A 22,408-nucleotide genomic window follows, 5' to 3' on the forward strand; every position below is an offset into this window, starting at 1 on the left:
CAGGGGTCAATCATTTAGGCACCCTCTGTCTCACATGTATGAAAATTCCAGATGGAAGGTACATATTCAGCAGAAACTACATTGTACAAGCAGTTTGGGCACAGTGACCCACCTTGTCATTTAGAAAGTTGTATATTGGAGTTAGGAACTGTTTATTAGTCAAGTTCCCAGATTCTAATCAAGGGCCAACATTGCAAGCAGGGCTTTCTAAAGATAGGAAGTTTCAAGCCTGCTATGTTTACTCTTTTCTGCACACTAATAATTAAAATTAAAATTATTGGACAAAATGTTTTATGGAGTGATTTGATCTTAACATAGTTTGTTATTTCAGGGTGTGCTAAGTAAATCGATTAATTGGAGGGAGCTAGAAAAGCAGTATTATACACAGACAGTTTATGAAGAAGAAATTATTCACATGCTTGAATACTGTGGAGTAAGTATTTTTAATCTCTGCATAACATTGGGGGGAAAAGTTGATTGTGTTTAATGATTCAAATTTTTAAAAAGAATCACAAATTTGTTAAAAAGCAGTCGTACTTTTTAGTTTTTAAGATTCTTCATTTTAAAATAAAACATAGATACAAAAAATCATGCAATGCAAATGTATGGCTCATACCAATTGAATAGAAATTGACCACCTAGGGGTACCTGGGTGGCTCAGTCAGTTAAGTGTCTGCCTTTGACTCAGGTCATGATCCTGGGGTCCTGGGATTGAGCCCTGCGTCGGGCTCTCTGCTCATCAGGGAGCCTGCTTCTCCCTCTGCCTCTGCTGCTCCCCCTGCTTGTGCACTCTCACTCTCTCTTTCTCTCTCTCAAATAAATAAATAAAATCGTTAAAAGTGAATAAATAATTTTTTAAAAGATTAAAAAAAAAGAAAGAAACAAAGTGACCACCCAGATAGTCCAGGATGGCAGGGGAGTAGGAGACCTTAGTTTTGTCTGGTCCCAGGAATTCAGCTACATACCTATCAAATCATTTTGAACACCTATGAACTCAACTGGAGATCTAAGAAAAGAATAGCTGCAATTCTACAAATAGAAAAGCAACCACTTTCTGCAAGAATGACAAGATGGAAAAACTCACCTCAAAAAAGAGAACAAGAGGCAGTACTGACTGCCAGGGACCTAATCAGTATAGATATAAGTAAGATGTCAGAAATAGAGTTCAGAATAACGATTACAAAGATACTAGCTGGGCTTGAAAAAACACTAGAGGATCCCTTTCTGGAGAACTAAAAGAACTAAAATCTAATCAAGTCAAAATAAAAAAAGGCTGTTAATGAGATGCAGTAAAAAATGGAGGCTCTAACTGCTAGGATAAATGAGGCAGAAGACAGAATTAGTGATATATAAGACCAAACGATGGAGAATAAAGAAGCTGAGAAAAAGATAAACTACTGGATCATGAAGGGAGAATTTGAGACATAAGTGATACCATAAAGTGAAACAATTTTAGAATAATTGGGATCCCAGAAGAGGAAAGAGAGAGGAGGGAGTGCAGAAGATATATTGGAGCAAATTATAGTGGAGAACTTCCCCAATTTGGGGAAGGAAACGGGCATCAAAACCTAGGAGGCGGAGAGAACCCCCTCAAAATCAATAAAAATAGGTCAACACCTATTATCAATAAAAATAGGTCAACACCCCAACATATAATAGTGAAACTTGCAAATCTCAGAGACAAAGAGAAAATCCTGAAAGCAGCTCGGGGTAAGAGGTCTGTAACCTACAAAGGCAAGACCTATCCACAGAGAACTGGCAGGCCAGAAAGGACTGGCATGATGTATTCAGGGTGCTAAATGAGAAAAATATGCAGCCAAGAATACTTTATCCAGCTAGGATGTCATTCAGAATAGGAGTGAAAAAGCTTCCAGGACAAACAGAAACTAAAAGAATGGTGATCACCAAACCAGCCCTACAAGAAATATTAAAAGGGATCCTTTAAATGAAGAGAGAGCCCAAAAGTAACACAGACCAGAAAGGAACAGAGATAATATATAGAAACAGTGACTTTACAGGTATAACAATGGCACTAAATTCCTATCTTTCAGTAGTTACTCTGAATGTAAATGGGCTAAATGCCCCAATCAAAAGACACAGGTATCAGATTGGATTAAAAAAAGCAAGACCCATCAATATGCAGTCTGCAAGAGACTCATTTTAGACCCAAAGACACCTCCAGATTTAAAGTGAGGGGGTGGAAAACCATTTATCATGCTAATGGACATCAAAGGAAAGCTAGGGTGCCAATCCTTCTTTCAGACAAACTAGATTTTAAACCAAAGACTGTAATAAGAGATGAGGAAGGACACTGTATCATAATTAAAGGGTCTATCCAACAAGAAGAGCTAACAATTGTAAATATTTATGCCCCTAACATGGGAACAGCCTATTACATAAGCCAATTAATAACAAAATCAAAGACACACATCAATAATACTACAATAATAATAGGGGACTTTTAACACCCCACTCACTGCAATGGACAGATCAGAAACTCAACAAGGAAACAAGGGCTTTGAATGACACACTGGGCCAGATGGACTTCACAGATACATTCAGAGCATTCCACCCCAAAGCAACGGAATACACATTCTTCTCTAGTGCCCATAGAACATTCTCCAGAATAGATCACATACTGGATCACAAATCAGGTCTCATCTGGTACCAAAAGATTGGGATCATTCCCTGCATATTTTCAGGCCACAGTGCTTTGAAACTGGAACTCACTCATAAGAGGAAATTTGGAAAGAACTCAAATACATGGAGGCTAAAGAACGTCCTAGTAAGAATGAATGGGTTAACCAGGAAATTAAAGAAGAATTTAAAAAATTCATGGAAACAAATGAAAATGAAAACACATCTGTTCAAAACCTTTGGGATGCAGCAAAGGCAGTCCTAAGAGGGAAGTATATAGCAATACAAGCCTTTCTCAAGAAACAAGAAAGATCTCAAATATACAACCTAACCTTATACCTAAAGGAGCTGGAAAAAGAATAGCAAATAAAGCCTAAACCCAGCAGGAGAAGAGAATTAATAAAGATTAGAGCAGAAATCAATGAAATAGAAACCAAAAGAACAGTAGAAAAAATCAATGAAACTAGGAGCTGGTTCTTTGAAAGAATTAATAAGATTGATAAACTCCTGGCCAGACTTATCAAAAAGAAAAGAGAAAGGACCCAAATAAATAAAATCATGAATGAAAGGGGAGAGATCATAACCAACACCAAAGAAATAGAAACAATTATAAGAACATATTATGAGCAACTATATGCCAAAAGATTAGGCAACATATTATGAGCAATTATATGCCAAAAGATTAGGCAATCTGGAAGAAATGGATGCATTTCTAGAGATGTATAAACTACCAAAACTGAACCAGGAAGAAATAGAAAACCTGAACAGACCCATAACCAGTAAGGAAATTGAAGCAGTCATCAAAAATCTCTCAACAAACAAGAGCCCAGGGCCAGATGGCTTCCCAGGAGAATTCTACCAAACATTTAAAGAAGAATTAATACCTATTCTTCTGAAACTGTTCCAGAAAATAAAAATGGAAGGAAAACTTCCAAACTCATTTTATGAGGCCAGCATTACCTTCATCCCAAAACCAGACAAAGACCCATCAAAAAGAAGAATTACAAACCAATATCCCTAATGAACATGGATGCAAAAATTCTCATCAAGGTACTAGCCAATAGGATCCCGCAGTACATTAAAAGGATTATTCACCATGACCAAGTGGGATTTATTCCTCGGCTGCAAGTGTGGTTCAACATCTGCAAATCAATCAATGTGATACAGTATATTAATAAAATAAAGAAAAAGAACCGTATGATCCTCTCAGTGTAGAAAAAGCATTTGGCAAAATACAGCATTCTTTCTTGATAAAAACTTTCTGCCATGTAGGGATAGAGGGAACATACCTTAATATCATAAAAGTCATCTATGAAAAGCCCAGAGTGAGTATTCTTCTCGATGGGGAAGAACTGAGAGCTTTTCCCCTAAGGTCAGGAAAACTACAGGGATGTCCACTATCACCACTGTTGTTCAACATAGTACTAGAAGTCCTAGCCTCAGCAATCAGACAACAAAAAGAAATAAAAGGCACCTGAATTGGCAAAGAAGAAGTCAAACTCTTACTCTTCACAGGTGATGTGATACTGTATGTGGAAAACCCAGAAGACTTCACCCCAAAATTGCTAGAACTCATACAGGAATTCAGCAAAGTGGCAGGATATAAAATCAATGCACAGAAATCAGTTGCATTTCTATACACCAACAACAAGACAGAAGAAAGAGAAATTAAGGAGTTGATCCCATTTACAATTGCACCCAAAACCATACGATACCTAGGAATAAACCTAACCAAAGAGGCAAAGGATTTGTACTCAGAAAACTATAGAATACTCATGAAAGAAATTGAGGAAGACACAAAGAAATGGAAAAACGTTCCATGCTCATGGATTAGAAGAACAAATATCGTTAAAATGTCTATGCTACCTAGAGCAATCTATACATTCAGTGCAGTCCCTATCAAAATACCATCAACTTTTTTCACAGAGCTGGAACAAATAATCCTAAAACTTGTATGAAACCAGAAAAGACCCCGAATAGCCAAAGGAATGTTGAAAAAGAAAAGAAAAGAAAAGCTGGTGGCATCACAATTCCAGACTTCAAGCTCTATTACAAAGCTATAATCATCAAGACAGTATGGTACTGGCACAAAAACAGACACATAGATCAATGGAACAGAATAGAAAACCCAGAAATGGACCTTCAAATCTATGGTCAACTCATCTTTGACAAAGCAGGAAAGAATATCCAATGGGAAAAAGTCTCTTCAACAAATAGTGTTGGGAAAATTGGACAGCCCCATGCAGAAGAATGAGACTGGACCATTTCCTTACACCATACACAAAAATAGACTCAAAATGGATGAAAGACCTAAATGTGAGACAGGAGTCCATCAAAATCCTAGAAGAGAACACAGGCAGTTACCTCTGTGACCTTGGCTGCAGCAACTTCTTGCTAGATATATCTCGAAAGGCAAGGTAAACAAAAGGCCAAAATGAACTACTGTGACTTCATCAAGATAAAGAGGGTTTTTGTTTGTTTGTTTAAAGATTTTTTATTTATTTATTTGACAGAGAGAGACACAGCGAGAGAGGGAACACAAGCAGGGGGAGTGGGAGAGGGAGAAGCAAGCTTCCCACTGAGCAGGGAGCCCGACGCGGGGCTCGATCCCAGGACCCTGGGATCATGACCTGAGCCGAAGGCAGCCGCCTAACGACCGAGCCACCCAGGCGCCCCAAGATAAAAAGGTTTTGCACAGCAAAGCAAACAGTCCACAAAACCAAAAGACAACCAACAGAATGGGAGAAGATATTTACAAATGTCTTATCAGATAAAGGGCTAGTATCCAAAATCTATAAAGAACTTATCAAATTCAACACCCAAAGAACGAATAATCCAGTCAAGAAATGGGCAGAAGACATGAACAGACATTTCTCCAAAGAAGACATACAAATGGCCAACAGACACATGAAAAAATGCTTGGCAGCAGGGTAATCCAAATCCAAATTAAAACCACAATGAGATACCACCCCAAACCAGTCAGAATGGCTAAAATTAACAAGTCAGGAAACGACAGATGTTGGTGAGGATGCAGAGAAAGGGGAACCCTCCTACACTGTTGGTGGGAATGCAAGCTGGTGCAGCCACTCTGGAAAACAGTATGGAGGTTCCTCAAAAAGTTAAAAATAGAGCTATCCTAAGATCCAGGAATTGCACTACTGGGTATTTACCTCAAAGATACAAATGTGATCTGAAGGGGCACCTGCACCCCAGTGTTTATAGCGGTAATGTCCAAAATAGCCAAACTATGGAAAGAGTGCAGATGTCCATTGACAGATGAATGGATAAAGATGTGGTATATATACACAATGGAATACTACTCAGCCATCAAAAAAATGAAATCTTGCCATTTGCAGCAATGTAGATGGAACTAGAGGGTATTGTGCTAAGTGAAATAAGTCAGTCAGAGAAAGACAGTTGTCATATGATCTCATGTGGAATTTAAGAAACAAAACAGAGGATCATAGGGGAAGAGAGGAAAAAATTTAAAAATGTAAAAAAATTAAAAAGAAAAGCAAGAAATGGACCAACCAACCCAGAAACCACTTCCATGTGTCCTAATTAAAAAGCCCTTCTCCCCCCACTATTAATCATTATCCTGATTTTTATAGTAATTACTTCCTTCTCTCTTTAAAATAATTTTATTGTCCAAATGTGTATCCTTAGACACAGTTCTTTTATTTGTGCTTTTAAGTATCTTTTAATTTGTAAATTCTCTTCTATTCCTTTCCCTTTTTTTATAATTTATCTATTGAAGTTTTAGGCTATTTATGTGTAGAATTTTTCACATTCTAGCTTTTTTTTTTTTTTTTTTAAGATTTTTATTTGTCAGAGAGCGCAAGCAGGGGGAGCAGCAGGCAGAGGGAGAGGGAGAAGCAGACCCCCCACCGAGCAAGGAGCCTGATGTGGGACTCGATCCCAGGACCCTGGGATCATGACCTGAGCCGAAGGCTGATGCTTAACTGCCTAAGCCACCCAGGCATCCCAAGTGTAGCTATTTTTTTATTGCATTCTCATGGTACAGTTTAGCATGTTCACGCATGCTCTGTATTGCCTGGAAGTTGGCAGCTGGGTCTAGAGTCTCGATTAAATTCAGTTGTTGTTTCTTTGGTAGGAGTATAGGAAGCACATAATGTCTGGTGGTCTCTATTTTGTGATGTAAGCCTCCACTGATGTTTAATACCTATGTCTATTAATTAGTGGAGGGCTGCAAAATGCTGATATTCTAATTCTGTCATTTCTTTTTTATTTATTTGTTTGAATGCTTGTATAAAAAGGCACTTATCTAGCTATTATTTGGTTACCTAGTAGTTCAGTTCATATAGGAAAGGCAAGATAAATGCTTGATTCTTTACCATAACCTACCAGTTTTCAGGATAATGAATTGGTTCCCTCTTAGTCTCCTAAGGTAACCAGTTCCTTTCTTGATTTTTTTTCTTTTTCTGAATTTTTAATTTTACACATTGAGTTTGGAAGTTACTGAGAATCTCAAGAAATATCAGAAAGGAAACGAGAATCTCTGCTATCAATTAGGACTTTTTATAATTATGCCACTATAAATCTCACTCTTACAAAGTAAGTCTATCTTGTATAATTACTTGCCTAAGAACTTTGTTACAAAATACCTCTACCTGCAAGTTAGCTCCTTGTGTTCCCCTGTACATATAAGCAAAAAGATGCCTATATTTGAGAGCTTATGAGAAAACTCAATGTGAAAATTTTTTGAAGGGAGAATCAAAAATTTTGATTGTCTGAAATGGCAGTGTGATCTTACCCAGCACTTTCTTTGTGCCTCTGACTCTTGGTGGTTATATACAAGTTTTTTTTGTCTCAGAACTAGTTCACAGTAATGCATAGTCAAGGAATGTCAAGATGGCTTCCTTATTTTTTGTTATAAAAACTTTTTCCGATCAAAAGCAGTTAAAGTTGTTGGTGTACCACTCTGAGTAATTTTAGGGTGCTTGATCTTACATTTCTCAATGTTTCTAAACTTCCTTTCCCTTTCCCTTTTATATTTCTTTGATCTGGATGACTTCAATGATTTGTTCTGTTAGCCAGGTTGTTTTTTTTTTTCCCCCTTGCCTTCAACCAATTTTTCCTTCCTTAATTTCTTAAATAGATTGTATGGTCATATAGTTCAAGCATCATGAAGTATAAAAGGACACATAATGAAACAAGTCCTACCCTTATTCCCAATTTGCCTAAGTCCTATCTCCCTCAATAACCCACTATTTATTAATATTTCAAGGAATTTTTCAAACCAATAGAAATATGAACTTTTTTCTTACCTTTTGTTATGGACTATACACAAATGTTTCCTTTTCTTTATTACTGCTGCAGAATAATCAACTATATGGGTGGATGTACCATGATTTATTAACCAGTACCCTGTTGATATTGTTTCTCATTTTCCCTAGTAACAAACAGTGCTGCAATGAATAAATTTGTACATATGTCATTTCACAAGTGTAAATTCCTAGAAATGTTGCATTTGTAATGTTATTAGATTTTGTCTAATTCTAGTTGTGTCAATTCATACTACCAGCAGGAACATGTGTATCTGTTTCCCCATAATCTCACAAATTCAGTGTGTTAGCAAACTTAAGGGTTTTGTTTTGTTTTTTGTCAACCTGATGGTGAAATTGGTATTGTTTTTATTTAATTTACTTAATTATAAGTGAAATTGGATATGTTTCCAAGTTTAAGAGCTATATATGTTTCATTGTCTGTGACCTTTATGTGCATGTCCTTTGCTCACTTTTTCTATTGTCATTTTGGGCTTTGTATTCACTTCTAGCTCTTAATAAATTAAAGGATTAGCTCTTTGTCATGTAAGTTACAAATATATTTTCCCAGACTGTCATTTTTTTTTTCTTTTGACTCTGCCCTTAGTATTTAATAGAGTTTATTTTTACTTAAATTATGTTGTACTTACAAGTCCTTAAACTTAGTACATACTTTTGAGATTTTAATAGGCAATATTTTTTCCTTGATAATTCTTCATTCTTCTTAGTTCAACCTGAGAAAGGGATTTGAGGTGGCTGATGTATTACTGCCAGGATACACGCATAAGGCTTTTGGAAGTTCTAAGATTCAGGCAGATCATGATTTCAGATCTTTGGCAATAAAAACATGATGCAGACTAAATGATACCCTTACTTTTTAAGAGGAGACATTTAGCAATATAGTATAAGTCTTTTATTTATCTTAGTCCTCAGATAAATTTTGACATCTCTTTATTCTTTGTTACTGTTTAAGTTGTGGTAAAATATATGCACCATAAAATGTACTATTTCAACCATGTTTAGGTGTACAGGTCAATGTTGTTATTAAGTGCATTCACATTGTTGTGCAACCATCACCTCTGTCCATCACCACCATCCATCTCCAGAACTTTTTCATTTTACTCAACCGAAACTCTGTACCCATTAAACAGTAACTCTTCATTCCCCCTCCTTCCAGCGCCTGGCAATCCCCACTCAATTGTCTGTCTCTATGAATCTGACTACTCTAGGTTCCTCATAAAAGTTGGAATCATACAATATTTGTCGTTTGTGTCTGGCTTATTCATTTAGCATAGTGTCTTCAGGGTTCATCCATATTGTAGTATGTATCAGAATTTCATTCCCTTTTAAGACTAAATGATAATCCATTGTATATATGTACTACATTTTATTTATTCATTTATTCACTGATGGAATTTGTGTTTTGTCTTTAACAAGGTTGTTAAATAAAATGTATTTTATACTAAATGATGTTTTCTTTTATATATTCAGACAGATTCCTTCAAAATGGGACAAGAGTTTGTGAAACACTTCCCTATCAGTGCAGACAAGCTAACTAACCTTAATGTGGTTTCTAGAACTTTAAATTTAGATATGACAGACCAAGTTGTATCCCAAAAACCTAGTGAGTGCCATAAATCTAGTAAAACATCTATCAGTGCCACATCAGAAAGACTGTTGTTGCAAGATACCTCTAAGATGCAGTGCTTCAATCAAACGCTTTCAACCAACAAAAGTAATTATACAAGTTGCAGTCCTCAGTCATATCACCTACTCAGTAAAGAACAAAGAAGAAACAATCTTCAGAAAGAGTCTTTAATATTCATGAAAGGAGTCATGGATGAATGTACTCATGTGGCAAATTTCTCAGGTACCAATTTTTATGTGAAATTAATAATGTTTGCTGATGTGTAAATATTTGTGAAATATTTTTAAAGATGCTTTACAGAATAATTTCATATTTTCAAGAACATGTTTATTGTTCGCTCCAGAATGTATTTTCCAGGATAAGTTGGTTATTTAAATGTATCATATTGGGGCGCCTGGGTGGCTCAGATGGTTAAGCGTCTGCCTTCAGCTCAGGTCATGATCTCAGGGTCCTGGGATCGAGTCCCACATCGGGCTCTCTGCTCAGCAGGGAGGCTACTTCTCCCTCTCTCTCTGCTGCTCCCCCTGCGTGTGCTCTCTGTTAAAAATAAGTAAAATCTTAAATAAATAAATGAATAAATAAATGTATCATATTTTATCCATGAAAATCTAAAACCATCTTATTAGTTAGTTAAAACTATATTGGATTTTGTCGGGGGGAGGGGGATGCGGTAATGGGGTGATGGACATTGGGGAGGGTATGTGTTGTAATAAGCACTGAGTATTACATAAGACTGGTGAAGCACAGACCTGTACCCCTGAAACAAATAATACATTATATGTTAATTAATTGAATTTAAATTTAAAAATATATATTGGATTTTGTATCTTCTTTAGAATGTTCATCTCATTGTATTAGAGATGAATATTATGATATTATGCTATATTATTGTTGATTTTAACTTAATCATAAAGTTTTAAAGGGGCACCTGAGTGACACAGTCAGTTAAGCAGCTGCCTTCAGCTCAGGTCATGATCTCAGGGTCCTGGGATCGAGCCCCAGGTGGGGCTCCCTGCTCAGCGGAGGGTGTGCTTCTCCCTCTCTGTCTTCCCCCCCACCCCCTGCTCCTTGCTAGTCTGTGCTCTCTCTCTCTTTCTCTGAAATAAATAAATAAATAATCTTTTTTTTAAAAAAGTTTTAGTTTGACAGATGTTTCACTTAATGTACTGTCAAGTGTATTTTATTTTCTAATACAATTAATAGTATTTATATAAAAATCTTAGAGCTTTTTAAAGGTGTATATGTTGTATCTTTTAAAATTCTATCCCTAGTTCCAGTTGACCCAAGCCTCATTATAGTGGTTCAAGCCAAAGAAGATGCTTATATTCCACGAACAGGAGTTCGAAGTTTACAAGAAATTTGGCCTGGTTGTGAAATCCGTTATCTAGAAGGGGGTCATATTAGTGCTTATCTTTTTAAACAAGGACTCTTCAGGTAAGATGATTGGTCTAAACAGGTATCTATTTATTTACTTGTTTTTTGGAATATTTTTGCCTCAAAAAAATAGAGAAGATAGGGTATTTTTATTTTATGTTTTAGTCTTCTTTTTTCTTCCCTGCCTCCCTCAATTCTCACATTGTGGTACTTTTTCCTATCCCATCCTCTTCTTTTTTCTTTTAAAGAACTAGGGAAGTAGCATATATAGGCACATTTTATTGTGTGTTTTTACCCTCTTCAAATATTAATAGCCAGGTATTTTAGGGTATAGGGAGGAATACCAGGGTTTGTAAAACTTGCTTTTTTACTCCACTTTCTTCTCTCAGATGGCATGAGCATCTATGGAATAGTCAGCGCTGTTTTTCAGTAGCAAGTGAATATTGAACCTTAAATGAGAAGTGAAATATTGGTTTTAATGTTAATAACCTTATATGACTCCAGTACTTAGTAGAAGTTATAAAAACCTTTATTCTATAACTCTAGTTTTTTGATAGCCTATATTATTTCTACTTCTCTTCAAATTTGATGGCAAAAGGTATCATTGGGATATATTTATCATTAATGGTTAAATAAATTCATTCACATGAAGTGCTTAGATCAGTGCCCTGGGCATAATGTCTCAAAACTGCCAGCTGTATCGCTATATAATAGAAGAATTGTGTGTATTATATGTCTGACATGTTTTAGCTCTTTTTAATCCAAGAAATAATTCTTTGTACATTGTCACTCATTTAGTTCATTTAGTTAAATAACCAACTTTTAGATGTCACCTTAAGTGTCCAATTAAAATATTAAAATATTAATATTAAATACTAATATGTTAAATATATATTAAATAATATAAATATATTAAAACACAATATTAAATACTAATATAGTAAAACACTCTGTGAAGGTAATATTGGAAACTAAGGCTTTTGCTTTTAGTTCAGTTGCTAGGAACATGTGTTTTTCTGGACAAAAAGCATCCTTATCATAAGTTATGAAATAGGTTGAATACTACATTATGAAAAGTTATATAGCCAATTAGTTTTCAACAAGTCACATACCTACCTATATATTTTATATTGCATATATATATTATATAAATGCATATATTATGTAAGTTCTAAGGCACAAAAAAAGTGCATCACAGAAAAGGATGGTACTTCTGAATTCATCATCAGTTGAAAGCACATTTGAGATTTTCTGCAGCTGTGGTGAAGTTACACGGATCCAAACACCCACCCTCAGGTACCTGCCTCTTTCAAAGCTAGTTGGAGAGGAAGTCAGGTTGCAAGCCACAGGTAACTTTGGAAGTAACTTATAATAAAAGTACTGTCTTCCTTTTTTGCTCATTACTTATAGTTTTTCTTTCATCTTTAATTTTAGACGAGCCATCTATGATGCATTTGAACGCTTCCTCCATAAATATGCTAACTAATTGGATCACTGTATGTAACCAGTATGGCCATCATGTTTCTTACAAAAGGAGTTTTTCATCCTTTGATGATAAGAACAAGCAGACAGCACTATATATATAACTGCTATCAATTTAGTCTGGAATTCATTGTTATGATCAGTCAACAATGATCTTTAAATACATGTGAATAATTTTAAACCAATATTTGGATGAAATAATGTTGAAGTATTTTGTTATTGTTTTGTGGGAATCCCATATACACAATATCCAGTCTGTTGTTACTATTTATGAAAACTTTAAATTTTTAATTGTGAATAATTTATTAATTAAAATAAATTTATTCATAGAAACCTTATTGGTTTTTAAAGAACTGCTAAATCAAGCTAAGTTTGTAATACATCAGCATGTATGGTATACCCTTGTATGATAGTTTTACTATTGACTTGATTTGAGAACATGTTTCTTTCTTATCTTCAACTTTAATTTCTGCAATGGCAATACTTTTTTTTTTTTTTTTAAGATTTTATTTGACAAAGAGAGACGCAGCAAGAAAGGGAACACAAGAAGAGGGAGTGGGAGAGGGAGAAGCAGGCTTCCTGCCGAGCAGGGAGCCCGATGTGGGGCTCGATCCCAGGACCCTGGGATCATGACCCGAGCCGAAGGCAGATGCTTAACGACTGAGCCACCCAGGCGCCCCTGCCATGGCAATACTTAATGATGTATAAGATCCGTTAACTTTGAATTCTAAAAAAATCCTGATTGCTTCCTACTTAAGTAGCTTTAATAATTAAAACAAATGTGGGAATACAGATAAGATGCATATGACTTGGCTGAACTTTAAAACTTTGCCAAATACGAGGTTAGAAAATGATGCCAAACATATTTCCCCTACTTAAGAAGTTTCAATTCATGAAAAATGGAAATAATGAAAGACCTATTACATTACTTGATACTGTGTCTTAACATTTTCTTATATACCTACTCTGGGTTTGCTAAACATCTAACTTTAGTTAGATATACTTAATAGCTTTGGCTTTTTAATTTCATAAATTAAATATGAAATTGATTTGTTCCATATAACTTCATTTTACAGAAAAGATAAAATAACTACTAACTTTTTTAAGTGGAAGATTATATGGTTAGATTTGGTGCTTTTTATGTTAAACTTCTCAAGCTAAGATCTAAAATGTTTGAAAAAAGTAGAAAATATTTTTGGGAATTGTATCAAGGTTTGGAATAAATGTATTTGAGTTTTATTTGTTTGAAATCTGTGTTGTCTATGGATTATTTTAAAATATGTATTCCTGATCTAGCAAGGATATTTGAATTATAATGTGCCTTCACAGCCTTTTAAAAGATTTTATTTATCACTAATGTCTCCATCACTTTAACTTTTTAAAAATTATTTCAAAGTCACTAATGTGAAGTCATTGATGGTATACAATATTGTAAATTCTGTAAAACTGCTTTGGCATAGCAAACCAGACCTATTTGGTTACAGCCATTTGGCCTATAGCAATTTTATATCTTCAGACTAGAACCTTTACTTTTAACTGAAAGTATAAAATGTATTAAAATTCTTAAACAAAATACCCTTTAAAGATAAAGTAAGACTTATTGTCAAATGAATTACAAGTATTTTCGTAGTATGTAATGAGGTAATATGATTGAATGCTTTCTGAATTATACCTTAGTAAAACCAATATTTATTTTTTACCTAAATATTTCTTACTAAGCAATAATGTACTGTGGTGTATGACTTTCTGTTGGTAAAAGAATGAAATTTCATTTCATTTTAATTAACTTTTAGGCATAACTAGTTTTTCCCAAATAAATGTGAAAGGAAGTATTTTAAAAATTTCATCTCTTAACCAGATGTTTTTAAGAATATTATCCACGCAACTTCCTCAATTGATTAATTCAAGGTGCAAAATACCTTTTCTTAAAGTTTTTATATCCACTTATCCTAACATAGTGACTCAAGCTTTCTATATATATATATATATGTATATATACACATATAGGTAACATTATGTATATATATATAATGTGTAAGGTATATATGTTATATATATAACACTAATAGTTATATACATAAGTGTTATATATATGTATATAATATATATATAAAGTGACAACATATGTATTTTAAAAAGTGCTGTCTGCCATTTTGAGAATTGTGTACATGAACTGCTAAAAATTCATTTAGACCAGAGCTGCAAACTGGCAGTCAATATAGGCCAGCTTGGCCCACAGCTGTTTATTCAGTGTACATAATATTTCAAAATTGAATTTGAAAAGTCTTTTGACTGGGCATGCATTCCCTAGTTTGCTACAGTCTGATAGACCCCCTTTTTTATCAGGCTACTTCACTACTTTGTGTTTCCTTCTTAGCCCTGAACACATCTGAGTTTGAGACCCCTGATTTAGATCTGTGGTTACAAAAGTTTCTGAATTTCATGATTTGCTAATGTTGTAATTACTATTAATTATTTTAACATATGAATGAATTTTAGATTGTTTGTTATGAATGTAATTTTTTAATGTGTTTTCTCTCATAAAGATTATTTAATTAACACTGTAACTGAAAAGTTTTTAAATCATTTCCAGATATTTTATACTTCACAATAAAAGTCCATATAAAAAGTTAATTATTTCATATATTCAAGAAGATTTATTCTGAATACAGAATACACGTGTCACATTTGATTAATGTATCCAAACTTGAATTGAGTGTGTGTTCTTCCTTAGTTCTATTATAAACCAAACAAGGTAAGGCAGAAAGAAGGGAGGCTCTAGCAGAATAGTATTCAGTATCTGCAACAAGAGCCAGATTTCTCCCCCAAATATGAGTGATCCCAGGGAAACTAGCATTCTGACAGACCATACTTATCTGAATGTTGTATAATTAGATATAATTCTTGGATATAATTAGATTTATGCTAGTAAATGTTATAAGCAATTAAAATCTAGAGATAACTATAGGACTGAGAATGGGGATGCTGGGTAGAGGCCGCTATAGAAACTGGGTTTGGAAATGAAAGATTTTGGCAAGTGAGACAAAGGGAATAGAGGTACCATTTGGACCGTTTTTGCAGGAGTAGAATAACTTAATTCTAGGAATATTCTTATAGGCAGAATCCTAGGAAGCCAATGATTTCATGAAGAACTTTGAAAACACTTTAGAAAATTTTGGACCAAGACCCAGAAAGATTTTCCTCAGGACCAAAGGAGCTAATGTGCAGATTCACCAGATTGTGTTAATTAAAAAAAAAAAAAAGGGGGGGGGGGCGCCTGAGTGGCTCAGTCGTTAAGCGTCTGCCTTCGGCTCAGGTCATGATCCCAGGGTCCTGGGATCGAGCCCCGCATCGGGCTCCCTGCTCGGTGGGAAGCCTGCTTCTCCCTCTCCCACTCCCCCTGCTTGTGTTCCTGCTCTCGCTGTGTCTCTCTCTGTCAAATAAATAAATAAAATCTTTAAAAAAAAAAAAAAAAAAAGGTAAACTTACCATGAAAAGTCTATTCTTTATATAAACCCGTGACTAACTGAGGTGTAACTGTTTTCCTATATAATGTACTGGATAATTCCATAGAAATAAAGTTGTATCCTAGCACTTTGCTATTCAAAGTGTGGTCAGTAGACTGGCAGCATCCTCTGAGAGCTTGTTAGAAATTTAGAATCTCAAGCACCATCCCAACCTTACTGAGTCATAATTTGCATTTGAATAAGATGATTCAACTACACATTAAATTTTCAAAAACACCCATTTAGAATCAGTGGTACTCATATTTTAGCTTGCATTGAAATCACCTGGAACTTTGTTACAACAGATTTCTAGACCCCACTACCCTGAGTTTCTGATTCAGTAAGTGGGGCAGGGCTCGTGAATTTGTATTTCTAACAAGTTTCCTAGGATGTTGTTGCTGTCTGTCCAGGGGTTATACTTAACCCCAAAGAGCCATGGCTCTAATCAGATCTCAGGCCTGGAACATAATAGAATCACCTGGGGAGTTTTAGAAGCCTAGGTAAGTGGCTGTTCTTAACCTATGCTGAATCTCTTACCCTAGAGATTCAAATTCAATTGGCTTGCAGTTGGTATTTTTAAAGCTCCGTAGGTAATTCTACTGTGCAGCCAGGTTTAAGAACCACGTGCTCTGAAGGACTCAAGGGAAGAAGACTAGCTGTTGAAGGAAAGAATGGATGTAAAGTCGGTAAAACAACGTAGATTTTGGAAAGGAATTCCTGATATTCTGGGTGTTACCAGCACCTCAGAAGTATTCAAGTAGCCAAGAGGGCCTGTGTTCCTTCTGCTTCTGCTCTTTCGTTATGGGTACACATGTGTTAGAAAGAGTAGGATGAGCTGGGGCGTGGATTTGGGCACTTACGTGCAGCGGAGCTTCTTTAAATCTTAAACGTTAACTCATCTTGGCAACTTAAAGCAGAGACAAGTATGAGCAAAGAAATGCTAACCTCTTCCCTGTATTTTCTTCAACCATAAAGATTACATCTTCCCTTCTTAACCTTCTGAAATTGCTTTTAAAAATGCATGATGGCTCTTTGAAAAGTTAAAGCATGTCTTTAGAAATCATTCCTTTCATTTCCAGAGCAGTTACTCCTCGACTTTTCCATCCATCTCAGTCAACAAAGTAGTTGCCTTTATTATTGTATGTTTTAGAGACACTTGTTACCAACTCAAACCTTTGATCCATTTCCCTTGCCCTGTAGATGACATCTGACTTTAAGTCCTTACACTCAGGCAGAAGACAATTACTGATCCTGCTGAGTTTTTACTCAAGTTCAACTGTAAACCTACACCAACAATTTGACCTGCTAAGCATCCTTTCCCCAAGTCACAATGACGTAGGAAAGACCCTAGGGTTCAAAGCCAACGGCCAAGAAAGAATTCTTGAGATGTCTGGTGCAAAAAGGTGGTTTTATTAAAGCACGGGGACAGGACCTGTGGGCAGAAAGAGCTGCACTGGGGTCATGAGGAGCGGCCCATTATAGACTTTCAAGTTGGGAGGGGGTTAGGGATAGTGTAAGCCTCCCAGGTATTTTGGAAACAAGGTTTCCAGGATCCTGAGGGGGCTTGCTATTGTTAGGAAAGGTCATTTCTTACTGTTTAGTAAAAATTCAGTAATGAGACCCTTCAGATGTGTATCCATGGGTCATATGCTTGGGGGATGATTGCTAACATGTATCTTGGGGGGTGGGGGGGTGGGTAGAGATAAAGGAAGTTTCCAAAGGAATTTTTATATGTTAAAGGAGACTTACAGGATCCTGGGGGTTGGGCTAAGACTACCTCTTGCCCTTAGCCAAGTAGCAGCATTGAGGCAGTTGAGTCCCTACAGGAATGTCACTCTGCCTGTTTTAAGAACTTGTCAATTGGGGCTGTAGATAGTAAGGAAATTTACTAATTTTTCTTCTGCCTTTGTTTCCCACATCAACAACTCCTCAAAAAACAATTGGCTAATTGATAGACAGTGATAATATGCAATGCAAATTTATTTTTTACTTGGAACTATAAATATGTTTGTACACTTATTACTTCACTGGCTTCTTTCTAAATGTCATTTTATACCAATGTTGTCTTAGATTATAAAGTAGGAGAAAATAAATTGGTAATTTGAGAGCTGTAATGGGAAGCCCTTTTAAGTAATAAAATCTACCTTGAGAAGAGATAGGTTTGCTGTCGCTTGCAGAACTGTATCATCAGGACTCTGGGGTTTGCTCTTATTTCTGCTGTAGGGTCATGTCTTTAATTCACTCTTTTGTATCTCCAAAATGAATGGAGATTCTGGGGGCTAGTCTAGTAATTTTCTTTGTGTTGTGACACCTACCAGGTCTTCAGGTTTTCATATCAGAAGGTAGGCAATCACGTCTCTCCTTGGACTGAATTCATCAGAATAGACAAGGAAAAGATTCACCAAATGCACGTTTCTTTTTAAAAGTATTTGTAAAACAAAGAACGGTATATGAGAGTTATGACTATATTTTAAGAGGACAGGGACCACAGTGATTATCACATTCGCAAATCCAAACTTGCAACCTCATAGCCAGACACCAGATAGACAGATTTACATATATTGCATTTAAGTCCACTTATTTGTTCATTTGTTTATTGATTCACTTAAAAAATATTTACTGAGTACCAGAGACAAAGCAGTCCAATAGGATGCTTAAGACAGTTTTCAAGGGACTAGACCAGTTCCCTTTAACTTGACTTCTACAGAAATTTCTGGCTTAGCTCTATACATAGACTGATTTTTTAAGAGCTTTATTAAAATATAATTTAGACATCATACAATTCATTGATTTAAAGTATATGATATTAGGGGCGCCTGGGTGGCTCAGTCATTAAGCGTCTGCCTTCGGCTCAGGTCATGATCCCGGGGTCCTGGGATCGAGCCCCGCATCGGGCTCCCTGCTCAGCAGGAAGCCTGCTTCTCCCTCTCCTACTCCCCCTGCTTGTGTTCCCTCTCTCGCTGTGTCTCTCTCTGTCAAATAAATAAATAAATAAAATCTTTTAAAAAAAATAAAGTATATGATATTAGAGTTTTGAGTATATTACATTATTAATTTTTTAAATTGTGGTAAAACTATAAAACATAAAACTTGCAATTTTAACCACTTTTAAATGAGCAAATCAGAGGCATTACATTCACAATGTTGTGCAACCATCACCACTATTTCCCAAACTTTTTAACACCCTACATAAACTGATTTTTTTTTAAGATTTTATTTATTTATTTGAGAAAGAGAGAAGAGAGGGAGAGCACAAGCAGGGTGAGGGGCAGAGAGAGAAGCAGACTCCCCACTGAGCAGGGAGCCCGATGAGGGGCTTGATCCTGGCACTCTGGGATCATGCCCTGAGCAGAAGGCAGACGCTTAACCAATTGAGCCACCCAGGTGCCCAGCATGTGTTATTTCAAACAAACATAAAAAAGACAAATGCTGTCATTTTTGTTTTCTTTGTGTTTAATGGCTTATGATAAATTTCTAGGAGTGGGATGACTAGTCCAAAATACCTAAATATTTCTTCAGTGCCAAATCTTTTGCCAAACTGGAAAGTATACTTTCAATGTTGCAGATGTAACACATCTTCAAGTATTTATTATTTTAGCATCCAGTCTGGAATTCTGATAAATATTCCTCCTATAAAAAGGTGGCAAGGCCTTTTCCCACAATATAGCTCATCTGCCCCGTTTTCAGCCACCTGTCTTCTAAAGCAGGTAAAACTCAGACATATTGGAAAGTGAATAAAATAGAGAAATAAACTGATGTATTCGTTTTTAAAAAGCTTCCCTAAAACCAGGACAAACCAATCTAATATTTTAAGATAAAAAAAAAGAAACTTGCAGAATTGGTTGCATAGCAGTATATAATACTAAGAAAAATCTTAGCAAAAAGATACATATTTACAAAGGAAAATGTTATGACCCTGAGAATGTTCTTTGTACTCCCAAGGAATTGAAAGAATTTTGAGACTGGTAAAGGATTTTGATAATAGAGCAATCCTGAAATATGTGAAGCAGACAGCTCATTAGTTAAAGAACAAATACTAATCATAAGTAAATAAATTACTTGTTGGGGCACCTGGGTGGCTCAATCGGTTAAGCGGCTGCCTTCGGCTCAGGTCATGATCCCGGGGTCCTGGGATTGAGCCCCGCATCGGGCTCCCTGCTCAGTGGGGAGCATGCTTCTCTGTCTCCGAGCTCGTGTTCCCACTCTCTATCTCAAATAAATAAAGCCTTAAAAAAAAAAAGAAAGAAACTTGCAATCACTGGTGTTTATATGGTAGATGAAATACAGGCATAGTTAAGATTTTGAGGAGTCTAGGGAAGGAAAAGGACATAGGACAGTATTTCTCAAACTTTTTGGTCTCAGAACTGTTTGTACTTTTAAAACTTGAAGACCTTTTTTGTTTAAAGATTTTTTTTTTAATTTATTTATTTGACAGAGAGAGACACAGTGAGAGAGGGAACACAAGCAGGGGGAGTGGGAGAGGGAGAAGTAGGCTTCCTGTTGAGCAGGGAGCCCGATGCAGGGCTCGATCCCAGGACCCTGAGACCACGACCCACTCTGAAGGCAGACGCTTAATGACTGAGCCACCCAGGCGCCCCGACCCTAAAGAGCTTTTGTTTATGAGTATTATATTTATCAATATTAACACATTAAATTAAAATTTAGTATTTTTATACTTTTAACTTAACAATAATAATAAATCCATTACATGTTGTATTAGATTCCTAGGGCTGCTGGTAAAAAAGCACCACAAACTGGTGACTTTAAACAAAAGAAATTCTCTGACAGTTCTGGAGGCTAGAAGTCCAAAATTAAGGTGTCTACAAGGCCGTGTCCCTTCTGAAGTCTCTAGGGAAGGAGCTATTCCACGCCCCTCTCCTGGTGGAAGGAGAATCCTTGCTGCCCCTTGGCTTGTGAAAGCATCTCTGCTTCCTTCATGTGGCATTCTCATTTCTGTATCTGCATCCAAATTTCCTTCTTCTTATAAGGATACCAGTTACTGGATCTGGGCCCACTCTATTCCAGTATGATCTCATTCTACCTTGCTTACCCACAAATGTTAATGCAAATAAATTTTTTAATGAAAAATAACTTTTTCAATACAAAAATTTTTTTTTTTAGTGAATAGTGCATTATTTTAGTTTTGTAAATCATTTCACTATCTAGCTTAATAGAAGACAGCTGGGGGCGCCTGGGTGGCTCAGTCTTTGATCCCAGGGTACTGGGATCGAGCCCCACATCGGGCTCCCTGCACAGCGGGAAGCCTGCTTCTCCCTCTCCCACTCTCCCGCTTGTGTTTCTCACTGTGTCTCTCTCTCTGTCAAATAAATAAATAAAATCTTAAAAAAAAAGAAGACAGCTGGACAGTCTGTCTCCAAATCCTCTTGGTAAGCAAGGCACTGAAGCTCTTGCCTCCTGTAACTTCTATTCTCATGCAACTCAATTTTGCCACTCATCTAGTCAAAGGAGGAGCGGTAGGAAAGAAATCCCTCTCAGGGACAGGCTCAGAAGGCAGCAATTGAGACATTTCCTCTAAAGTCTGAAGTTCTGGCTGCAGAAGTATTGTTGGTTTGTGCCTCTAAAGATGCTTTCAAGGGCGCCTGGGTGGCTGAGTTGGTTAATCGACTGCCTTCGGCTCAGGTCATGATCCTGGAGTCCCTGGATCGAGTCCCGAATCGGGCTCCCTGCTCGGCAGGGAGTCTGCTTCTCCCTCTGACCCTAACCCCTCTCATGTGCTCTCTCTCATTCTCTCTCTCTAAAATAAATAAATAAAATCTTTAAAAAAAAAAATAAAGATGCTTTCTAGTTTTCTGGCTAGAAAGCTCATGTTTCCAATTCCTGAAAGAGAGTCAATTCAGTGCAAAGCCTGCAGGGATAAGCAAGGCTCCACATAGCAGTGTGGCCCCAGCTTAGATACACATTTTTACTTTTACAGATGACCTACGGCCAGACTGGTGGCCTGGTCATGTCCTTGCTTCTTGCCCTGAGAAATCCTTCAAGAAGAGGGGGCACGCTTTTGTGCAGTTGCTGTTCCTGCGAGGCCTGTCCTTTTGCTCCCTGTTTGAGTCCTCTTCACGCCTCTAGGCTCAACACCCCAAGAAGAACCTCTGTCATCCCATGTCTCCCATTCTCCCTCCGAAATTGGTGAGCAAGTTGAGGTCTGAAGGGTCAAGGACTCCCCTGTTTTGGCTGATAAACATAGTGGTCTTGCAGGTTACCTTGGCAACGTGTACATTGCTTGTATGGCTGTTATTGTAGTCACTACAATGGGGGGGCTGGAAGTTGAGTTAATCACCAATGACCAATGGCTTAATCAATTATGCCTAAGTAATGAAACCTCCAGAGAAACTCCCAAGTGGTGGGATTCAGAGAGCTTCTACAAATACACTGAGGTGCTGGCAGGGTGACATGCCCAGAGGGGGCATGGAAGCTCTGAGTACCTCCTCCCCCATACTTTATCCTGTGCATTTTTTTCA

At 36.6% G+C, this 22,408-nt stretch overlaps 1 protein-coding gene and 1 long non-coding RNA gene across 12 annotated transcripts in view; one reads left to right on the plus strand and one right to left on the minus strand.

The window, feature by feature from the left end:
- ABHD18 (abhydrolase domain containing 18) overlaps nucleotides 1-12,963 on the plus strand; it is a 50,813-nt gene extending 37,850 nt beyond the window's left edge. For 10 of the 11 annotated variants that reach the window (XM_032412808.1, XM_032412810.1, XM_032412812.1 and 7 more), the window contains 4 exons: nucleotides 332-433; nucleotides 9,414-9,792; nucleotides 10,842-11,004; nucleotides 12,379-12,963. In XM_032412808.1, the coding sequence (XP_032268699.1) occupies nucleotides 332-433; nucleotides 9,414-9,792; nucleotides 10,842-11,004; nucleotides 12,379-12,430 (696 nt within the window). In that variant the 3' untranslated portion in view covers nucleotides 12,431-12,963. The remainder of the gene's footprint in view (nucleotides 1-331; nucleotides 434-9,413; nucleotides 9,793-10,841; nucleotides 11,005-12,378) is intronic. The other variant, XM_032412811.1, reaches the window with a different exon arrangement.
- Nucleotides 11,011-22,408, minus strand: part of LOC116637446 — a 28,587-nt gene continuing 17,189 nt past the window's right edge. The window contains exon 3 of the long non-coding RNA XR_004300475.1: nucleotides 11,011-11,393. This is a non-coding gene — a long non-coding RNA (uncharacterized LOC116637446). The remainder of the gene's footprint in view (nucleotides 11,394-22,408) is intronic.

The sequence above is a fragment of the Phoca vitulina genome, unplaced genomic scaffold, assembly GCF_004348235.1.
Source record: "Phoca vitulina isolate PV1807 unplaced genomic scaffold, GSC_HSeal_1.0 scaffold14, whole genome shotgun sequence".
NCBI classification, from domain to species: domain Eukaryota; kingdom Metazoa; phylum Chordata; class Mammalia; order Carnivora; family Phocidae; genus Phoca; species Phoca vitulina.